We start from the raw sequence: 25,691 nt of genomic DNA on the forward strand, positions 1-25,691 counted from the left end.
TCTGTTTGAAATTTTGCATCATAAATTCTAAGAAAAGCATGAAGGTATTTCGATTTTCTTTTATGTTCAACCAACAAATGATAAACAACCATTTAAGTCCATCTTTCGAGATATAAAACTGTTGCATCAATGATTCGTCTGTCTGGGTTGGAGAAAGAAAAGACCGAAAAGTAAAGAAAAAAAAAAGGGGTACATGACGAATTGATGTTAATCATAATCAACTAAGAGATAATTTGAAGTCAATGGTATACATATAATAATTCTCCATATGTTGAGATAATTAATGATGCTAGAAGCCATATCAGATGCAACAACAACAAAAGTAGCTGCGAAAAGTTATTGACCTAAAAATCTCTAGGGTCAACAAACACATTCCCGATTTGTCTCTTAATCAGCAGTTCATCATCCTTTTCGTCACTGTGGCTTGAAATTCTTTTCGTGTACCAAATATCATCGATGCACGACATGGAAGCTGTTTGAGGGATATGGTTTACAAGTGGATCACCAAACCCTAGCTCCGTTATAACCACTGTGCAGTCCTTCAAACTTTCTCCCATCCTTGATGTGAACCTCCATATGGATTCCATTAGCTCCCCAAGGTTCTCTCCCTCTCCGTGGAGCCCATAGAGGAAGAGAAACCCAAAGGGCCTGCACAGTGAGTCACTCACCGACATTCTCAGACAAGGGAAGATTTTGTCTCTTGCATGATTTAAAGCTGTGTGAAGAAACCTAAGTGGCTGAGACTTTTTAAGTTGAAGCTTGTAAGCCTCACAAGTATTCCATATGCTAAAGATGATCCACGAGCTTGTGATTTCATTGGTAATAATGTCTTCACTCTCTTCCTTTCTCTGCAAGTTGAGTAAGCCTCCCTCTTTGTAATAACTCACCCAGGTGCCCAAGCTGAGATTCTCCTTCAAAATACTATCCATGTCTAATGGGTAAAGCTCTTTGGCCATCAGGGTTCTTCTGTATAACGAAATTGCCTGGTCTATGTTTACCTTCTCAATTTCTATATCCTTGGAAATCTGCTTTGCAGGGAAACTAATTGGATGCACAAATATGAAAAGTGAGCTGAGGCTCACATATTTGCATTTGTTGGTAAATAGGTTTCTAGAGGCATCGTTGTTCTTTTCAGTTGCCAGGAATGCATATTCAGCCCCATTTCTCAGCATCCATTCTTCAACTGAGGTGACAAGTTTCAGTCCAATCCCCTTTCTCCTGCATAGATGAGTAAACGTCGGTAACATTGACCATATTGCAATGTGATTCTTCATACCAAGCTCAAAGTTTTACATCCTTATAAATCAAACAGATTGGGTGCATTCTATGGTGGCATTAATCAAGTACCTGTGTGAAGGAGAGACTCTAAGGCCTAGTATGCAACCAATCTTCAGCAATGATTCAGAAGGAGTTCTCATACTCTTAATGCACCCTCGAACCACACCCACAAGCTCCTTGCTTTCAAGCAGCTCAGCCACCTTATGAAACACATATATGATTAGTACAGTCATCTGCTGCATATAATAGTAATGTGGTATATGCATGTATATGAAACAGACAAAACTTTCATATAGTAGAGTTTAAGTATAGAAATGGAGTATATATATATACATATATATATGAAGATGATTGTTGGATAATGCATATTCATGATTAACTAATTGAACCCAAGTTTCCAAGTTTGGATTTGGAGAGATAATCGTGCAAAGGGGAAAAAGATATAGGGTATTAGCTACCCACCAACATAACATGAAGGGGATATAACCTAATCCTAGATAAAGGGTCACCCATCATGTTGGTGAAAATGGAGACCCCCTTTTTAGTCCCAATCTCACACTTCCTCTCAAGCTTCCCCACCACCTTAACATCTCTACCTTCATCAAACTCTCTTATATGAAGCCTACTCTCTACACTGAAAGTGTCAACCATTTCTACTCTTCCTAAGCTAAAAGAAGCAAGTGATGTACTGGTGTGAACTGAAATTAGGAAAACTTTGTGTGATTGTCCCAACCATTCAACTCTTGCTGCATCCTTATATATATGTGGTGAAAAACCATTGGTTGTTTGTTCACATTGTTCTATGATCGGTATCATCTCGATCAAAATATTCCGTTAATAACTATTTTATCACAACACGCAACTTGATGCATCCGTTGAAAATAGAATTCCTGTGTTAGTTTTTATTATTAAAGGCTGACACTATTTATCACAGTCGTTGCCATTAGGACAAATACAAGTACACAATCTACACGGGTTGCACCACAAAACTGAAACAATAACCTTTCAAAATGATCCACTGAATCTACTTATAAAGATTTTCACAACTTTCTTCAAGCTTTGTCACTTAAAAAATGTGTACGTAGCAAATGATAATGACATACCAATGTCGTTTGCGATACACCTAAGAAATCATTTGTTATGTGTCCAAACTCTTCCAAGTCCTTCGACATAAAGCTCCACGAACTTAATTGCTATTCAACAGACAGAGTGTTGATTCTAATGTTAATGCTGATGATCGTTTACTCAGGTGTGGCCAGACTTGTGAGTTGTCACATATACGTTGGGGGACCCGGGTTTAGTTTGGGTACTGCATGCTTGTTCATTTTTTTCAACGGATTTTAATATCTTCCTAATACAAAATCAGCGTGGTATGATAATTTTTGCTGACGGTATTTTGAAACCACAACTTTTTTACTATTATTTCACATTATCACTTAGTACTGTTCCCTCTTTCTTTCTTTTAAAAATATAAAAGTTAATTTTTATCGATATAAAAGTTGTCAAATTGTCGAATAACTTTTTTCAATAAATTTCAGATATCTGTTTTTATATTTCTTCAAAATTTAAAGTGTGTTATTTCTTATTCATAATTATGCCAATTTACTTTATATATTAAAAAAAATAAACCATTGTTTAAAAGAGGCGAATTAATCTGAATACTAATACTATGATATAATGTATGCATATGTTATTACAAGACATTTTTAGATTTTCAAAATAAAGGTAATGCATCATCTTAAAATGATTATCATATACAAAAAATAATTATTAAAATTAAAATTTAACTATTCTATATAAGTATTAAAAAATAATTTTAAATTTTACATGAAAAAAAATTACAATGAAAACTTACAATTTTATTGTATAGATTAAAAATATGTTCTAGTATAATTTTTATTTTAAGTGTTTATATATAGTTTTCTTTACCTTAAATTATATAAGAGAAATAAAAAAAAATGTACACATTTATTGGAAAATATCATAAATAGCATTATATTACCTGTGCTTATAATTATTGGCAAGAGGTTTATGAAATGATGATTTCATGAATACATTGAAAAAAAAAATGTATATAAATTATGGTTTGAGGAATACATTGGTGAAAGAAAATGTTATAAATGATGGTTTACTGAATACATTATTGAAAAAAATGTATATAAGTGAGTTTTGTAAGACTGAAATTGATTTAAACCTCTTAACATATATGAAAATCATGAATTAGTCAAAATATATGAAAATCATGAATTAGTCAAAATGTATGTCTTGACGTGAAAAAATATGTTGGAAGTCATTAGTTATATTTATTTATTTCTTTCTTATTACACTATTTTATACTCATATATTCCTTTCACCTATATTATTGTCTTTTACCCTTCACAATAATAAATTAATATTTTAGTGTTTTTACTCATTAATTATAATATACTTGAATACTTATTATATATAATTATGGTGACCTCATTCGAACCATCATGAGTTTGGCTATTTAGTAAGTCAACTTAATCGAAATTTGAGTTCGATCAACAAGACATAGATTAATGAGTTAAAGTGGTTTGATTCACTTAATTAAATTAAATTACAACTTTTTCTCTCTTCAATCTCATATTTTTTAATATATAACCAAAATCCAAATATTTTTTTTCATTTTATACAATAAATAAATTATCTCAAAAACTAAATCATAATTCTAAATAAAATATAAATAAAATATCGTGGGTATGAATCTCTCTTCTAAAATAAAAGAACAAAATTGCTTATTTGGTTAGACTCGACTATTAAAGTAAGAATGAGGTGAATTTTTTTATGTCTAGGTTGGTAATCCGAAACTCATCACATATTCAATTTGATTGAATTGAATTCTTAGTGAACTAAGTACAATTTTGACACATATTAAAATTTATTTATTTTTAATCCAACTCAAATTAACTTACGAGTTTTAACTATTTAGATAATTTTGTCTTTCTCTTTCTATACACAACATTTAACTTTATATTATAATTTCCACAGTTAACAGCCATTCAAAATATTTTTTTTTTCAAAACTTACAGAATGTTTTAACGACGTAAATAAATTTTTTTATTAGACCTTTACAGATGTGTTTCTTTAATTTATAAATGTTAAAATTATAATATGATATAAATTTTTATTTAACATTGAAAATCTTACATTAACTTGAAATAATTTAATTTTATAATATACAGTTAAGTGTAAACGTTACTCTAATTTTTAAAATTGTGTTATAGTCAAAGTTTGTCTCTCTTTTAATATAGCTGTTAAATCAGACATCAGACCCGTTGTTACGAGCACTTCATCGTCTTCCTTCTCACCTTTTCTTTCCGCAGCATTGTTTTTTTAAGTGCGTTTTTGTCTCTTTTGAACTGTTTAAACATATTTTTATTCCGATTATATTAGTCTTTGATTGATTATCTTTCATTTGAACTGATTAAAATGAGTTTTTGTTGTGTTTTGGTGCAATTTTTCTCATGTCTTTGGGTAGCTTTGTACCACATTCTCCCTTTTCTAGTTTCCTCGTAAGAAAAGTTTGCGTCTTTTGGATGTCTTATAGCGTTTCAACCCAAAACCGAACTTCGGTCCTTGCCTAGTTCTATTGTCACCGTTCGTTTTCATTGGCGGTTTTAATGGAACTAGGCAAGGACCCAGATTCGGTTTTCGGTTGAAATGTCATAAGAGATCCAAAAGACGCAACCTTTTCTATGAATAAATTAGCAAAGGAAGAAGGTGCTACTACGCTACCATAATACACAACCTGTAGTAAACTTTAGTTAATGTAATGTTCGACGTCTAGGGAGCCCTTTAGACGTCGAACATTGCATTGTCCGACGTCTATGAAGCCCTTTAGACGTCGAGATCATGCAGTAACCGACGTCTATAAAGACATCGGGCCTGTTTGAATTCGACGTTTGATTAACGTCACCCACAAAGACGTTAGTTCTGGAGCTGACGTTAAAAGACCAAAATGACCGACGTTAAATGTCTTTTCTGCATTGGTTATATATATATATATATTATTAAGAGTTTAAATTGTTAATCATAAACCTGAATATGGCAATGTGAGAACCTCGGATTCTATACATATTTTACATGCCACCATATATAGATATAAGCATAAGCTTTATCTAGATCGACCTTAACTTACACCTCAATCCTGTTATATTGTATTGCATAAAATCATTGCTCATAAACTCATATGTAATCATCGATCACTCCTCTATGTTGCAAGAAAGAAGAAAAGAGAAAAATGGTGGCATTGTTTTTGGAAGATGAAAAAACAATTGATATGTTGTATCTCTTAAACTATATAAAACTAAACAAATATGGATTTGATCAATAAGAATATATATATATTAGCTCAAACCTAAAAGTTTTAATTTTATACACCTTTACTTAATCTAAGACTTTTATCTTTATTTTATTTTATTTTTTAAATTGTTACAACGTCGGATTTTTTTATTCAAAAAATATGTCAAAGATAAAACGTAACCTTCAATTTGAAACCTAATGGAATCAAGCTCAACATGTCATAGATACATATATATTTTATTTTCCTGAAAGTACATACAAGTGTTTATTTAACGACACGACAGACGAATTGAAGTGATATTGAAATTATTTTCTTAAGTATATTCTTAAAGTTGAATTATGTTAAATGATTGTGGTTATTGCAGGTACTTCCTCTCAAGGAGGCAAACTAGGAAGCTTTTGTTGAAGAAAGCACGTGAAGAGGCAGCCACTGGCAAAGAAGGAATATAGTTAAATGTCTATATATTCGCTCGTTTCTTATCACTACTGTTGGTTTTACGTTTAGTCATTCAGCTTATAATTGCTTTGTCCTTCTATGTCTCATGGAGAAAACACTGCCACAACCCTACTTTAGACGTGTAAAAACCCTACTGATGGAAAATATCGAGAAACATGAGGGCATGGGAGTGTCAGATTCCATTACTGTTTATTTCATTTTCCTTTTTCCTTTTAAGAATTTTCACTTTCCATTTTTTCATATGGTTTCCAGAAAGGAAAAGGGTTTTCTAAACCATTTATAAGGACTTTGACTATTGTGCATTCTAATCAAGACTTTGTAGAAATTTTCCATGTATTTCTGAATATACATCTATCGACTACTGCATTATATCCGAATATTTCAGCGTCTTGTCTATTTCTATCTGTCGTTCCAATCGCAAATCGAAACGTTTTAACACCAGTATTATACAGTACATAGTCTCTTCTATGCTTTTCTAAAACAACATTAACAGTTTTGTACTATATTTCTAACACTATGTACCACATACAATGTTAATGTGTTTTATTAGGCTATTCATTGCATAATATTAAGTAATTTTATGTATAAGTTTACATAATTAGGGGTAATAAAGATACGTATATAATCATAATGCTACTTCTTTTTTTCAATTTTCTAAGTAGAGTTTTTTTCTCTCGCCTGTTGAGAAAAATGGAAAGATATAGGATATTCCATTTCCTAATTTTAAACTTAAAATGCTTATTCAAGGCTAAAAAAGATACAATTTTGAGTTCTTAACATTATTTTTTTTCATGGCAGTATTCATCACTATATATTACTTTTTTCTTTCATATGTACTTCTTTCCTCATACATTCAAAAAGTATATATACACAATCATCAGATTCCGTTAGAGGCTTAGAGCACCAGATAAGATATGATATATAAGACGAAAACATGACATGACAAGTAATGATAAAAATAAAGTGTTATATCGTCGACTATTATTGATGCATACATTAATTATATAAATAATATAAACAGTGAGAATAAATTATATAGATGATTAATGATGGGGAATTTCAATTTAGATAAAAAAATAGTTTAGTGATGAACCACTGATTTGTTTTTTTTTTTAGTTTCGATGTGTGTTTTTAATCCATGACTAAAAAAGCCTAGACAAATAGTATGACTATCGCTTTAAAAAAAATTAAAAATCGTATCATAATAGTATGAAGGAATTATATCAAATTAATTATACTTAATGGTTATTTTTACATTAATTTGTATGATTTCATGCACAATATTCTTCTAATCAGAGAATTGTTAGAAGAGAGAAAGTACTAACTAAATTTTTATAACAACTAAATTTAAGAATAATTGCTATAGAAAGTATATTCAAGAATTATTGTCTGAAACAACTGACGATAAAACTTTGTTAAACTTGGCTAGATCGAATCAGGTAAAAAATAGTCGAAATAGCGAATCAATTTTAGTTTAAAAAAGGGTGCACAATGAGTTTTACGTGGTGTATAAAGAAACACCTAACAAAAAGACAAGAGCCCATTAATGCCAAACCAACTCTTTGTTGATTTTTTGGGCCAGACTGTATTGTACTTGGGCAATAAGCCGTACGTTAGCCCAACAAACTGTTGCCCGCCAAAAAGTGGAAGACCTATTTACAAAAGGGGCATTTTCAATTGAAAACCGCGCCAAGCCCGCGAATAAAGCATTCCAAGTGACCTTTCTGCATCTGAAAACTCAGTAACTCGAGAATGGAGCATCGCGATCACCATTGCTTCAGCAGAAAGCTAGATTCCGCCATGGACGTAGACTGTTGCCTAGAAGATCAAGAAAAGGAAGAGGAAGAACTTGATCCCTTTCTAAAATTCGTGGAATACGCAAGATCTGAACTGTTATCACTAGAAGGCGATGCAAACGGAGACGATGACGGTTCTACTGGACTTGGATGGAGTTGGATCGCGTCTCGTATTCTGAAGACTTGCATTGCTTATTCAAGCGGCGTCACTCCGGCGATCTTGCTCTCTGAACTCTCTCAGGTACATCAACCTCTCTCGTCCATTTCTTCTCTGTTTAAATGCGATCTCCTCAGTGCACGGACTGCGGAGTGGATTAGTTAGGGTTTTGTAGTCGGTTACGTTCTTTTCTTTTGGAATTAGATAGGTTATGTAGCAATTACTGTTTTCTATGAGAGTTTGGCTGTTACTTTTTCGCGGTGTTGAGTTTAGTTAGGATTTTTGCTGTTTTTCGCTATTTTTCTTATTGTTGATCTACTTTGAAGGCGTGGAGTGAGCAACGCAGGGTTGGGGCTCCGAAGAAGCGGCTCGAAGTAATCAACCAACTCAAGCAGAATCATCGGAGGACTAAGCTTCCGAACACAGTTACAGTTGATTCCATATTCGAAAAGAACTTCCTGTCCTTGAGCAGTGTTCTAGAAGCTGTTATCGTTGATGCATTTGTGCTCCCAGGTACTTTGGAATTAAAGCACTTTTTTCCTGTGTATATTTTAATGACGGGAACGAACGAATGTGAAGATTGATGTTCTTGCAGTCTGAGTCACGAACTCAGAGTGATCAAGAACAAAGTTAACTGATGTGCGTGAACTTACTTTGTTTCCGAGGAATTCTTAGTGCGACGTACACGTCTCCATGATATGATATGTTCTTCCTAATTATAGTTTTAGACAACAAAACTAGCTAGTTTTTAATGAAAATAACCCAAGAAAGAGCGGGAAAAAAGTGGGAGAGAACTCTGCGAATACATTCTCTAATTTAAATATTTATAATAACGAAGAATGTTCCTTAAACCAAGTCAGATTAGGAATAAGGAGGTACCAAATTTAAATGACCAAGTTAAGAAGTCCAAATCTAAGAATAATATCAGTTTTTAATAAATTCTAATATTAATTTAAAATAAATTTGTAGATAACTAAATAAAAATGTTAACCTTTTGAAATACTAATAGAACATACAAAAAACTTTACCATTTGCTTAATTTAAGTATTGTTTGAACGAACGTAATTCGTTAAATATTTACAAACAGGCATCGGTTTTGTTATTCTACCCCACTTTAACTGCAGTGGAAAGTTATTTGGTTTAAGTCTTTTGGAGAAGTCAGTCAAATGGAACCCACTCTTAGTTGTTATATTCAAAGTTGATTTCTGATAGAGCTCACAGTCATCCATTGATTCTTGTATGTGTTAATTTTTGTTTTGTAATGATTGATGCTTGCCATCTGCAGGCACAAACATCCACATGCTCGTATTAGGGGATTATTGGAGCTCCAATACCATAGATCTCTACCTACACCGCAGGTAATTGAATTTAACAAGTCAGGTGTCTGACTCAATTTTGTAATTTGATGCATTGTTAATAAAAAAATTTACGCTATGCCTGCACTGACAGCTGGCTTTTCTTTTTCGTTCACTTTACATGGCTTGTTTCTCTTGCTACTGAAAGCAATGGAAACCTGAAAGTTCTTAAAGCTTTGGAACTTTATTTATATTTATTTAAGTGAGTTCTTTCTTGAGGAGAAAAACAAGGTAGGATCGTTCTAATCAATTTGGGAAAGATATTGATTTCACATCCAGTAAAGATGAAAATGTTAGTGATAAGATCAAAATTGGACTCTTATAAATTATAACTTCAAAAGGTTTTTACAAAGAAAAATCTTATTTTCTTTCAAATTCATATGTTATTTGTATTAGAAGTTTATCTTTTTATAAGATAACTTACAAGATCCTTTACATATTAATTCTCAATAACTAATATTTAATACTTACCAATGCTGTATTTAATTCCTATTATATGAATCATCATTTCTTATATTTAATTAAAAGATAAATATTACAAAGAAAATTCAGAAGACTTCTTAAAATCATATCATTTTCTCATTTTTTTCTAAGTACATTTGTCTATTTCTTTATTTTTTCAAGTATATTGGTCCTCTAGTGTCATGAGTATATTTGTTCCAAGTAAAAAACATAATACTAGGATCAAATAATAGGTTGTTGCAAATCTCACTAAAACATTTTTATCAAAATTGTTGAATGGACAAAACCATAATATCTGGATAAAAAACACTATCTTTATCATTATATTCTCGTTTCTCTTTGCTTGCCACTTGTTTTTTTGTTTATTTTTCTTTTTCTCTGTTCTATATTTTTTTTCTTTGTTTTCTTTTTCTCTCAACTCTTTTACTTTAATTTCTTCTCTCAACTCCTTATCTTGAATTTTTCTTGCTCTCAACTCATTCTCTTGAATTTATTTTTCTCTCAACTTCACTTTAATTTCTTTTTCTCTCAACTTCACTTTAATTTCTTTTTCTTTATACTTTTCTTCTTCAATTTCTTTTTCTTTATACTCTTCCTCTTCAATTTCATTCTCTCTCAACTCAATATCTTTAATTTCTTTTTCTTTCAACTCCTTTTCTTTAATTTCTTTTTCTTACTTTTTCCTTGTCTCTCCCTATTTGATCATAATTTGTCATATCTTTTTCAATATTTATCAAACATTTTTTCTTTATCTCTGTATCTTTGCTCTTTCGTTTCTTTTTTTTTTCTTCTCAAAATTTTCTTTCAATTTCCTTTCCATATGTGAAGCAAATTCATTAACAAATAATTTGTGATAGCAGTGAATTGAAGGGAATTTTTAGCACCCATACCTGTTATAATTATGGAAATATCAATTAAAATTGGAAGCATACATATATGTGTGTGTATATATATATATATATATATATATATATATATATATATATATGTATGTATATGTTATTTGTTTTACAAGTGTACATATAAGTGTATCTTTTTTATAAGATATGTAAATCTCAACAACTAATATTTAGTAGCTGCTAATACTTCATTTAATCTCATGAATGATTATTTCCTGCATCTAATTAAAAGATAAAAAAAATTATATTATTTTCTTCAACTTGTTAGACAATATGATGGTAATGATGTTTAAGATATTTTGTCTTTTACTGTTTGCTCTTCAATTGTTTACCGGTTTAAAAGCTTTTAAAGTTTCCAATGGCTTACATTTTTTAAATATTTGCACAAAATGCAAGTATTGAGTATGGATTTAGCTCCTCTTTTCAGTTTGAAATATGTAGCCAGTAATTTGAAATCAAAACCTTGTCATATTTATTTGCTATTTCATTTAATATTGTATCATATGTTTTCCAGCAGATTCTATGACTTGGCAGGCCTGCAAAACGGAATTCTGAAGCGAGGGAGGGAGATTTTTCTCACCGGTTGCTACCTCCGAACTGCCACTGGAGGTTCTGGACGTGCACGTCTTTTGCCAACAGAGTATCTTGTGATTCTATTGGATGAGGTAACGTTCAAAGTTTGTCCAAATACGAATTTGTGGTAATTTTATTGGATCATTGTAGTTGCATATGCAAGTAGTTCGAGTTTGGAACACATGTGCTTCTGTAGACTAGTTCTTCCTTTTCGGTGTTTGTGCTACACCTAAAAGATGAGATTCAGGTCAAGTTTTCGTGATGGTTACTCTTTCATTTTCTTCGAAACCGCAGAATCAGGATGATGATGCAATGCTACTAGGAGCTCAGTTTTGTTCAGACTCTTTCTCTTCAATTTCTCTTGATGCAGTGAACGGAGGGGCTTCGTATTCCCTTTATGCCCGGTAAACTACGTGCGGTTATTGATGTGCTTATACAAAAAACAAGTGGTGTTATCTTTTCACATTGTGGGATGATAAAATACCATGCTTGATTTTACTTTTTGTACAAATATGCAGGTGCAGCTTAACGTTTCAAAGTGTGTACTATCCATTAATATTTCCTTATTTTGATTTATAGGATTAAAAAGATCGAGTCTTCGGAAGTTCAAGGGAAGTTTGGAATCTTACAAAGAAAACAGATTACTCTTGTTGACGGCGATGGTGTTGTAATAAAGTTTTTCTTGTGGGGTGAGCAGATTCTCCTGGCCAATCTTTTCAGGTAAGTTCTTGCGGTGATCAGACTTCTGAAGCTGAATAATTCTTTTCATGTTTGTATGACATTCATTTTTGGGGATTATACAGAGTGGGAAGCATGCTTGCCCTGGACAAACCGTATGTTGCTAGTTCAGAGGACTGTGATGGCGAGACAAGTGAAGGGTTTTGTCTCGAATACGGAAGCGAAACACAGTTATATTTAGTGCCGTATATTCAACACGAAGAACAGGTTATTTGTTGATTTCTGATTGACATAAACTATTGTAGTTGTCAAATGGAGAAATTATTAACAGCTCTGCCAATTAGGTGTGCGTAACACTGACTCCAAATCGACGTCACGGTTCACTGCCCTCGGGTTCTTGTAATCCCAGTCAGGATCTCAAGGTTTCTCAAGTTAGCTTGCCCCGTGATTCTCAGGGGACCATTGATTTCAGTAATTATCCTTTTAGGGTGAGTTCTTTCTCTACCTCCCCTCCAAAGAAAATTCAAGGATAGTTTTTCGTTATTTTCTATTTGTTCTTAATCTGAATAGCTCTCTCACTAGTTATTTTACTTTATTCATATTAAATATTTATTTAATTATATTGGAAGCCTGCCAATAACCGGTGTTTGGTTTTATTATTGGCTTTAGTTTAGCAACACAATTCTGATACCCTTTATTGCGTGACATTTGTGTTGCCCGATAACTTATGTAGGTCTCTATTGATTCAGTATTCAGTGGAACGTATTTAAATTTGCCCTGTATGGACCAATAATACTAAAGGATGCACTGAAAAAAATGTGTTATTGACTGTTCTCTTTTATATTTAATATGTACACACTATCTTATGTGCACTGCTTCCAAAGGTGTGCTTGTGTGTCTTATGGTTTATTACCTAACTTTATTACCTGTGTGAAGTTTTGCAGTCATTTGTGGTCGACCTTCGTGACAAGATGACGGGCATCAGTCTCTATGGTGTTGTTACAGATATTATCAAAGAAGAAAATATCAAAGAAGCTGTTTTCTCTTTAAGAATCGCGGATGCTAGCGGAGAAATTTGGACAAAGCTTCATTTTGCGGGATTTTGGTACTAAACAGTATAGGAAACCAGTTAACATGTTTCTTTGCAGTTGTAAATATTCTTTTCTTAGTGCTCTCCGTCCTCATATTCTTATAATATATACCGCAGGTCCTTAGGAAGAGTGAGTCTCGGTCACACTGTATTCATATCTGGCTTGACATGCTCAATGTCGAAACAAACATGGTGAGCGCATCCAAGTTCAAAGTTAACATTAAAAACTGATGCACATGACCAATCACCACATGAGAAAGACAATTGTGAAAATTGACAAAAAAATGAAAGTCTTTGAATACATCAAATTGTTGCATTGTGCTCCTTTCCATCATACCGCCTGCTCTGCCTATTTTATCTGCCTGTATTAATCCCTTTTTGTGGTTAATGTATCCGCATAATCACTCAATACAATTGAATGTTTCTCATTGACAGTCTGGAAGTATTATGGTTTGAGAATGGTACTGGAGCTTCTTTCATCAATCTCAGTTGCTTACCAGCATTGATCTACTCATCTTGCCTTCATAAGCTATCGCGACTCTCTGATATTTCTGACCAGACTAGCTACGCACAAGTAAGAATAACGTATCAGTATGCATTAATTGAGTGTCTACTTGACTTTTTTCTTTTATGTTTCAATTATGAAGGCGTCATCTTCTTGTCACTAGTGTCTTCTGTTTACAATTTTCTGACTAATCATTAATTATAGCTGATGCAACATGATACTATATACAGAAATTTTTTTATTTACTTATATAAGACATCTTGCCTTAGCTACTTTTTTTATTGTTCGAACTCAATATTCCTTGTTACTTTGCTTCATTCACGTGCTCAACCATAATGAGTGAAACACGAGAGGTTATTGACATGTTCCTCGAGTGTTCGTAGTTCGATGGTGTTCACGAATTATTGTTCTCTAAAAAAATAGAGCCAGACATTTAAAATAGTAGGATTACATGAATAATATATCGCTTTATTATTATAGCTAAAAAAATTGAGCTCTTGAGTACAGTTCCGAAACTTTCCATGCCTATTCTTTTTACAGTATCTCCGTTATTTTATTGTTTATTTACAAGTTCTGATAATTTTCCGACTTTATTGTTGAAGGTATGTCGAGTCTCGCTTGATCCAATTCGGTATTATTACGTTAATACACGATTTTCACATTCTCTATGTGGTCATTTTGTGAACAAGATGCCTGATGGGTCGATGAAATGCTGCTTTTGTCATACAATTTCTGATGCTACGTTAGTACGCACTTTTCATCTGAAAATTACTCTTGTGGATGAGGGTACGAAAGTTTTGGCATGGTGTACAGGTCAAACTGCTATGGATTTGTTGCAGATAGCTCCTGAGGAGTTTTATGAACTTCCCGAGGTAACATCTTAAACATGATATCCCTTTGCCATTGCAAGCAAAATTGGGTTTAGATAATGTAAGAAATCGCGAATTGTGAGCTTAAGCAATGCTTACTAATATCACTTCTATAGAAAAAAACTTGGTTCTCAAAGAACACATTATTTTTTTATTTCAGGAAGAGCAATTAATGTATCCTTCGTCGTTAGAAAATGAGAGGTTTATGGTTGCATTGGTAAAGTGTAAGCGAGATGGTTGTGTGATAGATGGCCTCTCGCCAGACGGTTCAATTTCGTGGGAAATCACTCGTGCATACAAGTGTGAATAATTGTTGAATGCAGTGTTGTACAAATGAAGGTGGCACTGGGATTGTAGTGAAACTGTAGTCGTTCCTTGCACTATCATAATGAAGGCCTGAAAGGTATTTCGTTAAGAACCCACTTCATGCGTCCTGTCTAAAGGAAAGTCTAATGATCCATAGTTCAGCCTGAGTATTGCTGTATATTTTGAGTGAATGTTTCAAAATATTTATATTACATCAATTAATTAATTAAAAATTTGATTGAGTGATTATTTAAATTAAATATTTGCTTTCGACTTATTCTCATACCATTCTTTCGTTATAGAAGTTTGAAGAATTGAGTTATAACTCCTCCGTCATTCTCATTCTCTTTTCCTCTGTAACTTTTTACTTTAATTTTGTTCCAAAATTTTATTGGGGGAGTTATATGTTTTGAAGAAATTGTGTATTACTGGATAAAGATCTTCTAAAGCAGTGATCAAGGGGCCAGGTTAATTTTGTCACTATGATTTTGGTTTGCGATTACGGATAACATCATGGACTAGATTTTATTTTAAAACCATGCGCTTCTGAATTATGAGTGGATAAAGTATTGTACTAATTTTATTTGGAACGATCAAACACTTGTAATTTTAAAATTTGGGTAGGATTGTTAGCATTTAGATGTAGGTTCTGCTTTTTATTAAATAGAGTGCATTTTTCTGGTTAATAATAGGTCAACTGACCTGTTATTGATATGATGCCCAAATTTAGCCTGATTTTAGCAAACCACCCATGATTTTATGCATGAAATTAGAGGGTGTTGAGTTTCTTTTGGGTTGTAAGGCCAAATGTTTGCTGTTTGAATTGAATAACACAAGATTACATAAAATAGAGAAACAATAGCCCGACATAAGATTGTAACGTTGTGTACCTTAAGGCTTGAGGCATTTTAGGCTAATCTTCATCCCATAGTTCATTCAATTGTTGGGCTCAAATCTAGAGAACTATATTAAAATCACACCACGGACAGTTTCTTACTACACTTCCGTAACTTTCTTCCTCCACCAGCTATTTTACCATTTTGGTTTGTATGATCAGAAATTTTTCAGTAATTTGAAAACTTTTCGAATAAAATAATCTTTTTTCAAAGGGAAAAATGATTTTCATATTACACAATTCAAAAGTTATTTTTATTTTACTTTTGAATGTAATAAAAATTCAAAAAATACTTTCGAATTATACAGTAAAAGTAAAAATGACTTCCAAATTATATATAATCTAAAAAGAAAAATGAAAAAAATGCAAGGTTATGGAAGTGCATGAAAACACTGCCCACACTCCGTTATCTCCCGCAGTTCAGATAACACATCTAAATATTCTGTTTAAATCTCCTTTAACATTTGAAAAGAAAGACAAAAAACATGCTTAAATGGGCATATAATCATGGGTAATTTTTAGATGACTGCAGGGAAAATTTTCTTTGATAAAGAGAGAGGTAAGTTTGATTTGGATGGCAGGAGCATTTAAAAATAATATTAAACTAAAACCAAAGCTCCACAAAAAGGAGGGAACAGAACGGGAAGCAGATGTACAAAAATAGTAGTTAGAGAGATAAATATGAGAAGCAAGAGCAATCATCCAATTATTTATTTCTTCTTTCACAGCAAATAGCATCATCGGGATTTCAGTATAATATCAGCCGTCTAGCACATTACCCGAACAGACAATCAGTCATTTCTTCTTTTATTGCTGCTGCCAGCAGGGTTCTGCTCCGTAAGCATTTTTAAAACGTTTACCAATGCTCGCAAACGATCCCTTATGCCAAGACCATAAAGCGCTTCAACAAGTGACTCCTGAAATTCGAAGCCATTCTCTGCAAGCGGATACTGTGGACAGACAAAAGGCCCATTAAAGTTTCTATTCACAGTGAAGTAACAAATACTACCCATTCCCTTATATATGGAAATCTTAAGCATCTAAAGATACGGGAAGGAAATAGTATTATGTTATGACAAAAAGCGTTTCTGACTGACCTGAATAGGCTTAGGTATCTTGGTTTTAACAAATGGCCACCATCTATCTTCAACAACTGCTTTAACAAGACAGCAAGCTCGCAAACCTTCTACACCACCAAATCGTCCAAATCCACTGTGCTTCACACCCCCAAATGGAAGGGACTGCAAAATAAAAAATGCACAATTACTTCAGTGAAAATCGAATGATAACCTAGGCTGAGTTAAACAGGTTATCCACTTTCAATTTCTATTTTCCACCAGGAATTTTAATCATTTGTAGTTTATTAATTTTATCAGTCTTCCTTTTGCATTTTTAATATCAAACATGTCATTGTGTTTATGAAATTGAACTCATGACCTTACAGGGAGTCCACGTTCAACTTTCATCAAGTTACCATGCTCCAACCGACGGACAAACTAAGGTGGCTAATCGGTGCCTCAACTTATTTAAGGTGTATGTGTGCCAATGTTCCACACGTGTGGTCAAGGTGGCTTCCTCTAACTGAGTGGTGGTATAATATCACTTGTCAGACTACCACCAAGGCCACTTTGTATGAGATCATGTATAGGTAAGTAGGGACCCGTGCATCTCCCCTACTTCCGAGGGAATCTAATGTGGAATTGGTGGATAGGAGTCTTACCAAGCAAGAAGAGATGAAAAAACTAAAATTCCATTTAAAGAGAGCCCAAAAAAAGGATGAAACAGGTAGCTGACGCACATAGGAGTGATCGCAAATTTGACATTGGTGATTATGTTTATGTTACGCTACATCCGTGTAGGCAGGCAGGTTTCCATGGCATTCCGAAGCAATGCGGGACTAAGTTCTAAATATTTTGGGCCATTTAAAGTGTTGGACTGCATTGGTACTCTAGCTTGTAAGTTGGATCTTCCAGCTCAGAGCAGGGTCCATACGTTTTCTATGTTTCTCAGCTCAAGAAACATGTAGGAAACTTTGTGGCCACCACTAACTTACCATATCAGCAGGATGATGCATTTGCTGAAAAAGAACCTGAATCCGTCCTAGAAGAAAGGGGTTCCTTGTGACCAAGGTGTTGATAAAATGGAAGCATCATCTATCAGAAGATGTCACATGGGAATACTAATATGATCTAAAGATGTTTCCAAACTTCCATCCTTGAGAGAAACGATGCTATTAAGGGGAGGGAAGTGTTACAAAATTGTTTGTTAGTAGTTAGTTGGTTTAGTAGCCATGTGGGAAGGAGTTAGTTTTTCTGTTGTAACGGTTTATTAGCATTTATATATTAAGATAACTGCTAATGTTTTGAATAATTTTGTTATTATTCTCATTCAAACTCTTCATTATATCTTCTTTCTGGAATAATATTCAGATTGGGATTATTCTTGATTAAATCCCCTACATTTTTGTAATTCTTCGAGTTGGTATTCCTAGAATTACCTCGTTTGCATAAAAGAGAAGACTAATACAGATGTTATTTTTAAGTTTGAGAACCAGATTCGTCTATATGAAAGTATAAGGACTTTGACCACATTTAACCAAAAGTGTAGAAACTAAAAACACAACTTTCCCAAATAAAAATAACATATCCTTCTCTTAAACACGCGTCTTTATGTGATTCGAAACTTCACATGATGTCAAATACGTTATTTCCTACACAGGTAGGACATAACGAAATGGATGTAACTGTAAATTAGCAAAAGCATATAAATATTATTTTCACATAATATAAAGTGATAAGCTCATTAACAAGCCTGTGGAATTTCTCTGTACCTTTATATGTTGTTACCTTTTGAACTAAAATCCAGTAGTAGGTTGTTCAGCCTAATTTTATGACTCAACTGTTTCAAACCTTGCTTATGCAGCTGCCTTTTTCATCTTCCTAGCAAACACTTGCACAGTAAACTATATATATATATATATATATATATATATATCTCAACCTAATTAAGTGGCTTAATAGTATTTGCCAGAGCATCTCTAATATAATTCTCATGATCAGAGAAATTTTGCAGTCGGCCTACTTGTTGCACGATCAGGAGATCAACAGACATAGAAGTTAAAATGAAAGATAGACAAGATAAATCACATCATCACACAAATTTACCTGGCACATGTATGTTGATGCAAAATCATTAACAGCAGCTACCCCAGCATGTATCTGTGAAGCTATCTCTCTCGCACGACTCTGATTGCCTGAGAAAACAGCACAGCCCAGCCCATACTTTGAGTCATTTGCAAGTTTGACAACCTCCTCATCAGAGCTGAATTTCATTATTGGCATGATTGGTCCAAATGCCTAGTTAATCAATGAATTTGGTAAGCAGTTGCTGAAGGATACAACATAGAATATAAATTCTTGAATGTAAAAGCACAAATGAGATGCATGCCTATCACAGGATGTGTACCTAAATTTAATAAACTCTCAATTGGCATGTTTTGTTACCTCTTCTTGCATCAATCTCATTGAGTGGTTCACATTCACAATCACAGTAGGGGGGAAATATTGATCAACTGCGTCTTCACCTATATTTCCAAGACTCCCACGGGCAACAATCTCGGCTCCTTTGTCTAAAGCATCATTTAATAGGCCCTCAAGCTTTTCAGAATGTTCATGCATGCATAAAGCTCCCATATCATACTTTCCACCAAGCGGTGGGCCCTGCAAGAAATCAATAGCCAACAAATTAAAAAAAATATTGACTTCTTTATACTCTAGTTCTACAACAGAAGTCTACTCATAACCAATTATCACCAAGCTCTTATTTTATTGTGGGATGTTAAAGCACTCTGAATGAACCTAAATTTCTAATTCTTTTGCCCTCCTCTCAAACAGTATATAATCATAAAATCCAGATTTCAGTACTTTCTGTTTCAGGGGAAAACATCATCTCAGAAGAGAGTTGGAGCATGCTAGTGATGGTATGCAAATGTAATTTGTTCATCACTACATTCTATTTCTTAGCTATACATCAACGATTCACATATACTATTTATTTTGAAGAGTTCCAAACACACAAGAACACACACACAATGCTAACATTTTTTCAGAAGTTTATGCATCAAGTGGTTGCACTGGTAAAGAAGAGGAGAAACGAGAAAAAAAAAATGCATAAGTTCAACAAAATATAGATGACAAATGCAACATATTCTGAATGAAATAGATGACTGTTTCTCATAGTTTTCGACAATGAATGAGAACAAAAACAACATCTGTATAAACACTACGATAGATTTCTGAAAAGAACAATCTTGTGGAATTGAAGTGCAAACATAAATGATTTTATGCATCAGAAGCCCATTGTGAAAGTTACACAGAGTAAAGATTTATTTTATCAACAACATTTTATTAAAACACTTACAGCTGTAACAGATTTCACAATTTTGGTGACTTTACTGACAAAAGAAGAATAAATTTCCCTGTGGACATAAAATCGCTCTGCCCCAGCACAGTTCTGTCCACTTGACTGAAGAACAGCCCTGACAGCAATTTGTGCGACCTATATTCAGCAGATCAAAGCCTGTTAAAACTAAGGTACTCATGAAGCTTTTATGATTAATAATTACATCCAAGCTTTGCGGAATCCAAACAGGTAGAAAGGATTCATACATGATCCAGATCTACATCTTCACAGACAATAAATGGATCTTTCCCACCAAGCTCCAGTGTCACTGGTATAAGTGTGTTGGCAGCATTGCTCATTATCTGCATAAAAAGACAGTGTATTGGCATAGCACAATTTATGGGAAATAGGATGCCATCATAAAAATGAATGGAATGATTGAAAATAATGAATTATGACCCAATTCTAGGCAAGAAAACATTCAACTGGCCAGAAGAATCGTACCATCTTACCAACACCAGGCGATCCAACAAATATGACTTTATCAACAGAAGATACCAATGCTTCTCCTGTTTCGGCAAACCTGGGAGAAGGTCCAATCAGTGCCATAGCTGAATAAAAACAATCAAAGAACAAAAAGGAAAAACAAATGGTAAGACAAATGGCCATACCCTGTTATCACCTCAACAAGGTCCTCTGGAGCTCCTATGGCAGCTAGGGCTGATTGGATGATCCGGAAGTAAAAGCATCCAGACCAACTTGCATGTTCTGATATCTAACATTAAGAAGTATATAATTTTCAGTCAAATTGAAAAACATAAAAGCAATTTATACAGTTAAATACCAATTCTCCTGAAAGCTCAAGAGAGTAGTAGGTGGAAGATCAAAAGTGGTTTCATGTCTCCAACTCTAGCATGATCCTTGTGCAATAGCCTTTTTGGGCTTAATGCATAGATAGTGCACAGACCCATTTTAACTTGAGCTGAAATTCAGCTTAATTGTATTAGCAGAAACCGTATCAATCTTCTAAATGGTTATTAGATACAAGTTCATCATAAGTTTTATATCTCTTAGAGCAAGAGTGAGTATTGCACCATGCACAATATTTTCATTTTTTAATATATTTTTAGCGAGGAATATAACCTAATTGCCATTAAGTACAAATGTAAGCAATGTATAAAACAACATAAAATACACACAGCGTGAAGAATAATTGTGGATAGGTAGACAACAACATACTTTATACCTTAATCACAATACCATTTCCAGAAAAAATTGCCACCAACATAGGATTAAAAATATTGTGGAAAGGATAATTCCATGAAACAATTGCTCCGATAACACCGAGAGGATGAAACTCTACTTTAGCTCTTTTGTGGAGCATTGATCTCCCGGAAGACCTACAAAGATTTTTTATTTATCAAATGCTGGAGAAAAAAAGAAAGTGATAGTAGAAGTCACTTTAGATAATTTGATATTTTATAGTAGAGATTTAAATGAATACATAAGGAAGAAATTATAACTATTTTTTTATAAAACAAAGGATGTCTTATAAGTTATAAGGCTTGATTTTGTGTACAAAAGGCACAGGAAGAACAGAAAATATAATGAAACAGATAATACATGATGATAAGTTTAAGGAAAGAAATTAATTAACTACTAGCAGAAGAAGGTACCGGTATTCAGGCTTTAACCATTGCTCGCCCTCTGACAGTAGCCAATTGATCTTCTCACATGTTGTCATTATTTCTCCTAAAGAGGCATCGACCATTGTCTTTCCGGTATCTCGAGAAGATATTCTAATTAAAGAACATAAACTAGAGCATGTTATAACTTTCTCATGCAATAAACACTATGTACATCTACTTCAGACAAAATGAATTAAGAATAGGATAACTAAAAACAGCGGATGGCTACAGAAGATTCATATATTTCCTAAAATGTCACAAAAGTGATACAATAAGTTTAAGTTTATACCAAAAATGCTTTCAAGCAGTGTAAATAGAATGATAAAAACTTCCCTCACAACCATGCAAAAGTAAGTGCTCTTACTCGCATATAAGTGCTTGATGCTTAATTATATACTTCAAAAGTATACGCAAAAATAAGCGCCTTTGCTTGAAGCTGGACTTTGCCCACATTTTCTGTGCCTTCCTTACTTTTGCCACTCGATCCTTGACCTATCCATAAATGGAAAAAGCAGTTATAGTCAATCTGGCAATGTTTTGCTTGCAAAAAAAACTAACTGAAAAACTAGGAACCAGTATTTTAAGGTGCATGCTCTGCAATAACTGGTATTCACATCAATATTGTCATCTTGGTACCTCTGGATGCCTTGTCATTAATGTTTCCACATGTATAATGACCAATAAGAATGCTATTGGTAAATGTTAGAATAATTATATTTATGTATCATCATTAAGCCAAGGAAGGGAGTAGTCTGATATATCATTTATTAGTTGTACCTAGTTCTGCACCTAGGAGTCTAGTGCAGTCCCTTGCTATTCCATGTACTCTTGTATTATCATTATATATAGAAGATAGTGAGAGGGATCTTCTAAGCCCTCTAGAAATATATTTTCTGTTCTAATCTCAAGTGTAAATAACTTTTTATAAATAAGTGCAAACATTCATAAAGAAGAAAAAAATGGATGAAAACCAAAATATGGTCAACATCAGAAAAAATTGTGACAAAAAAGGTATAAAAGGAATAACATAACTTGTTCCTCAACTGGACAACAAAATGAATGGTCAGTAATCACATTAAAACTGACCAACGATGTGCTAATGCCAATCATCAACAATTTGGCTTCCCACTCAAATGGTGGTATTCTGGTAAATATTATTGTAGAGTAGAAAATTCTATTTGGACCGTGCTGTCTCTATTTGCACATGCACACAAGCGGTGCTCTAGTTTAGTACAAAATTTTATCCACAAGGCAGAATATATGATCTGTCAGATTTTCTTCAGCACAACCACCATATTTCTTGCATAGAAATGATGCCCTAGTAGATTTCTAGTGTGCTTGAAACCAGTTTGCACCACTTTAAATGGAAGATTGCTTGAATTGAAAACTAGATGTGCTTCCTAGTCTATGATGAGATACGATGTGAATATCCAGTACCGCAATGCAACACATATCTAGATATATATAAAACTCATAACACATAATAAATATATAATTGCCATTACGCAAGTTCAAATTAGGAATAGTAACATACTTCTAGGACAATACTAAACAAAAAAAAGAGGTTGTCATCATTGTCATCATTAATCACTTTGTATTCTCTACATATAATACCAGTATCAATCTTATTCCTTTCTTGAAATCATTCCTAACGAGGACAAACTTCAAATATTGGTTCATCAAGTGACGATGATTTCTATCTTTGCACATGCTTCTATCTCATGTACAACTAAAATGGATTTTAATAACTTTTGTTAAAAGGCTTGTATGCTTCACATATATGTATTGGTAAAGTATCCAAGAATATCAATATAGAATACATTTTGGATACAAATACTTTTAGCAACTAAGTTATTGGTGCTTGAAAGTTCCTTTTTAAACCATTATTACGAGCTTCGGTAACATAGACAAATACTCACTGACCTCATCATGCGTCAATGCAGGAACGTATCCCAAATATTTCATAGTTGCTGGTTCATAGCACTGAACTATTTTCCCTGATTGCTGCGACGTTCCCCTCGGAGGTACCTGGATTTGAAACAACGATAAATCCCAGCGATTGTGAAAAATAAACGCCATACTTTACCACGCAACAATTAGCAAGATTCTTTCCATCATACACAACTTGTACCAAAGCAGAGAGAAAGAGAGAGAGAGACTCACATATATGAAACTATTCTCCTGCTGGTGGTTTCCATCGTCCAGAACTGTCATTATCACAATTTCAGCATCACAACATCGTAGGTATGAATAGAGATAGATAGATAGATAGAGATAGAGTACCATCGGAAGTGTCAACGTCGATGGAAGGAACCTTAGGAGGAATGAGCATGAGAAGGAACCTACAGATACCGTAAGCGAACGCTAAAACGAGCAATGGCCACCAAAACGCCATTGGAAATTCGGAGATTCAATACGAAATGAAAAGTCGCAGATTCGATCGGAAGAAAACCAGTAACACCTAGGGCTTGGAGTTCGATCGATGCTCTCTAGATTGAAGGCTCTGCAGAGTGTTTTTACAGAACAACGCCCTCACTCACTCACTCACTCAGTGTAAGTGTAAGCGTCGTGAAGATGATGATGATGGCATTGGTGGTAACGATAACGATCTTTATGAGCAAAACGAAGCGGAAAATTCAGTTTATAGCACGAAATGAGGGAAAAGGAAACCAGATTCCATTCGAAGCGTGATGCGTCTTGTCGTTTTTAATGTACTTTACTTCTCTCCTGGGTCTCCTTTTTGATCTCTATCTGCATTCTTTATCATTTTTTTCTTGTGAAAGGAAGGAGTGATTAAAATAAATCCATTCAAAAAATAGAAAAATAAAATAAATAGTATGTATCTTGGAGTACTTTTAGTAAAACTGGCCTAAGAAGAGACCAAACTCACAATTTTCGTGTCTCTCTCTGTCCCAGGACCCGCGTGCGTGGCTGTGTTGGATGAGTCAAGTTTGAACAGCTAGCAGAGTGTTTTTTTTCCCCTTAAATTATTATTATTATTATAATTACAATTAAACATGTTTGTAGTTTTATGTGAAATTATAATTTTTTTTTGCTTCAATATATTTTTTGATAACTAAATTATAAAATGTAATGAATATAGTTTTTTTAAATTAATAATATTATATTCTTTTACACGTTAAATTTATTTTAGATTCACATCTAAACTAAAACGTGTTTAATATTATAAACAATTCAAAAGTTATTCTCTTTGATCGGTAAAAAAATTAAAAATTTTAAGATAATTGTATTAAGGAGATCTCATTTATTTATTTTTAAAATTTAAAAATTAATATCAAAATTTAGAAGCAATTTCACATTACTAAAATCATTTATAACATCTCTTCTTATTATTATAAATGTATTTGATCTTAATAAACCTTTAATAATATTAAATAAAATATAAGTTCGTAAAATAAAACTCTAATATTAATTAAAGTATAACACTAATTATACCATATATTACCTTATGTAAGTTTTTTCTTATAAGGAAATGCTTTACTAAATTAAAAGCTATTTCTTATAAAAAAAATATTAATAATTTGTTTCGCTTTATTATCATTGAATATTTTAAATATTTTTCATTGTTTTTAAAGATCTTTCTATTTTTATATTTTATAAAAAATAATCAATGCAATTATTCTTGTAAAATTAGAAGAAACATTAAATGTGGCATTAACATTATCTTGTTATTGTCTTGTCGTGCCACACCAAAATTAAAAGAGGTGGAAATGATTTTGATGAAGTAAATTTATCCGAAAAGGGAGAGAGACACCATTTGTAGAAGAGATGAGAGGATTGAGGTAAAAAACTACAATGTATAAATTATTTTTATTTATATTTGGTATTAGATTGATAGCTGTGAATAAATTAAATTATTCTAAATATTTAAATTAAAAAATTTGTTTTCAATAATTATTAATGTTCATTTAATTTTGTAAAACATGTTTGATCTTAGA

The 25,691-nt window shown here is 33.0% G+C and overlaps 3 protein-coding genes across 4 annotated transcripts; 1 reads left to right on the top strand and 2 right to left on the bottom strand.

The window, feature by feature from the left end:
- Positions 1-201: 201 nt before the first annotated feature.
- Positions 202-1,944, bottom strand: LOC124845889 (putative N-acetyltransferase HLS1-like). The gene is made up of 3 exons (XM_047323083.2): positions 1,741-1,944; positions 1,348-1,478; positions 202-1,218 (listed from the first exon to the last, which is right to left on the bottom strand). The coding sequence occupies exons 1-3, from the start codon at positions 1,927-1,929 to the stop codon at positions 345-347; spliced, it is 1,194 nt and encodes a 397-aa protein (XP_047179039.2). The 5' UTR covers positions 1,930-1,944; the 3' UTR covers positions 202-344.
- Positions 1,945-7,765: 5,821 nt separating this feature from the next.
- On the top strand, positions 7,766-15,010 carry LOC148207053 (uncharacterized). 2 transcript variants are annotated; one of them, XM_088105431.1, is made up of 13 exons: positions 7,766-8,095; positions 8,338-8,524; positions 9,297-9,369; positions 11,242-11,392; positions 11,595-11,704; positions 11,880-12,020; positions 12,104-12,245; positions 12,323-12,466; positions 12,923-13,083; positions 13,186-13,260; positions 13,504-13,642; positions 14,176-14,445; positions 14,603-15,010. In XM_088105431.1, exons 1-13 carry the CDS (start codon positions 7,811-7,813, stop codon positions 14,750-14,752), a joined length of 2,028 nt encoding a protein of 675 aa, XP_087961557.1. In that variant the 5' UTR covers positions 7,766-7,810; the 3' UTR covers positions 14,753-15,010. The 2 variants fall into 2 exon arrangements, with proteins under 2 accessions (XP_087961557.1, XP_087961558.1); XM_088105432.1 differs by having other exon boundaries at positions 11,245-11,392.
- Positions 15,011-16,218: 1,208 nt separating this feature from the next.
- Positions 16,219-24,513, bottom strand: LOC148207054 (aldehyde dehydrogenase 22A1-like). Its single transcript, XM_088105433.1, has 14 exons — positions 24,016-24,513; positions 23,896-23,939; positions 23,656-23,760; positions 22,097-22,224; positions 21,721-21,843; positions 21,291-21,444; positions 20,716-20,819; positions 20,549-20,627; positions 20,311-20,406; positions 20,063-20,200; positions 19,147-19,362; positions 18,808-18,999; positions 16,741-16,884; positions 16,219-16,593 (listed from the first exon to the last, which is right to left on the bottom strand). Exons 1-14 carry the CDS (start codon positions 24,125-24,127, stop codon positions 16,435-16,437), a joined length of 1,794 nt encoding a protein of 597 aa, XP_087961559.1. The 5' UTR covers positions 24,128-24,513; the 3' UTR covers positions 16,219-16,434.
- Between the last annotated feature and the right edge of the window lie 1,178 nt (positions 24,514-25,691).

Source organism: Vigna umbellata, chromosome 1, assembly GCF_029865625.1.
Source record: "Vigna umbellata cultivar VRB3 chromosome 1, Vumbellata_1.0, whole genome shotgun sequence".
NCBI lineage: Eukaryota > Viridiplantae > Streptophyta > Magnoliopsida > Fabales > Fabaceae > Vigna > Vigna umbellata.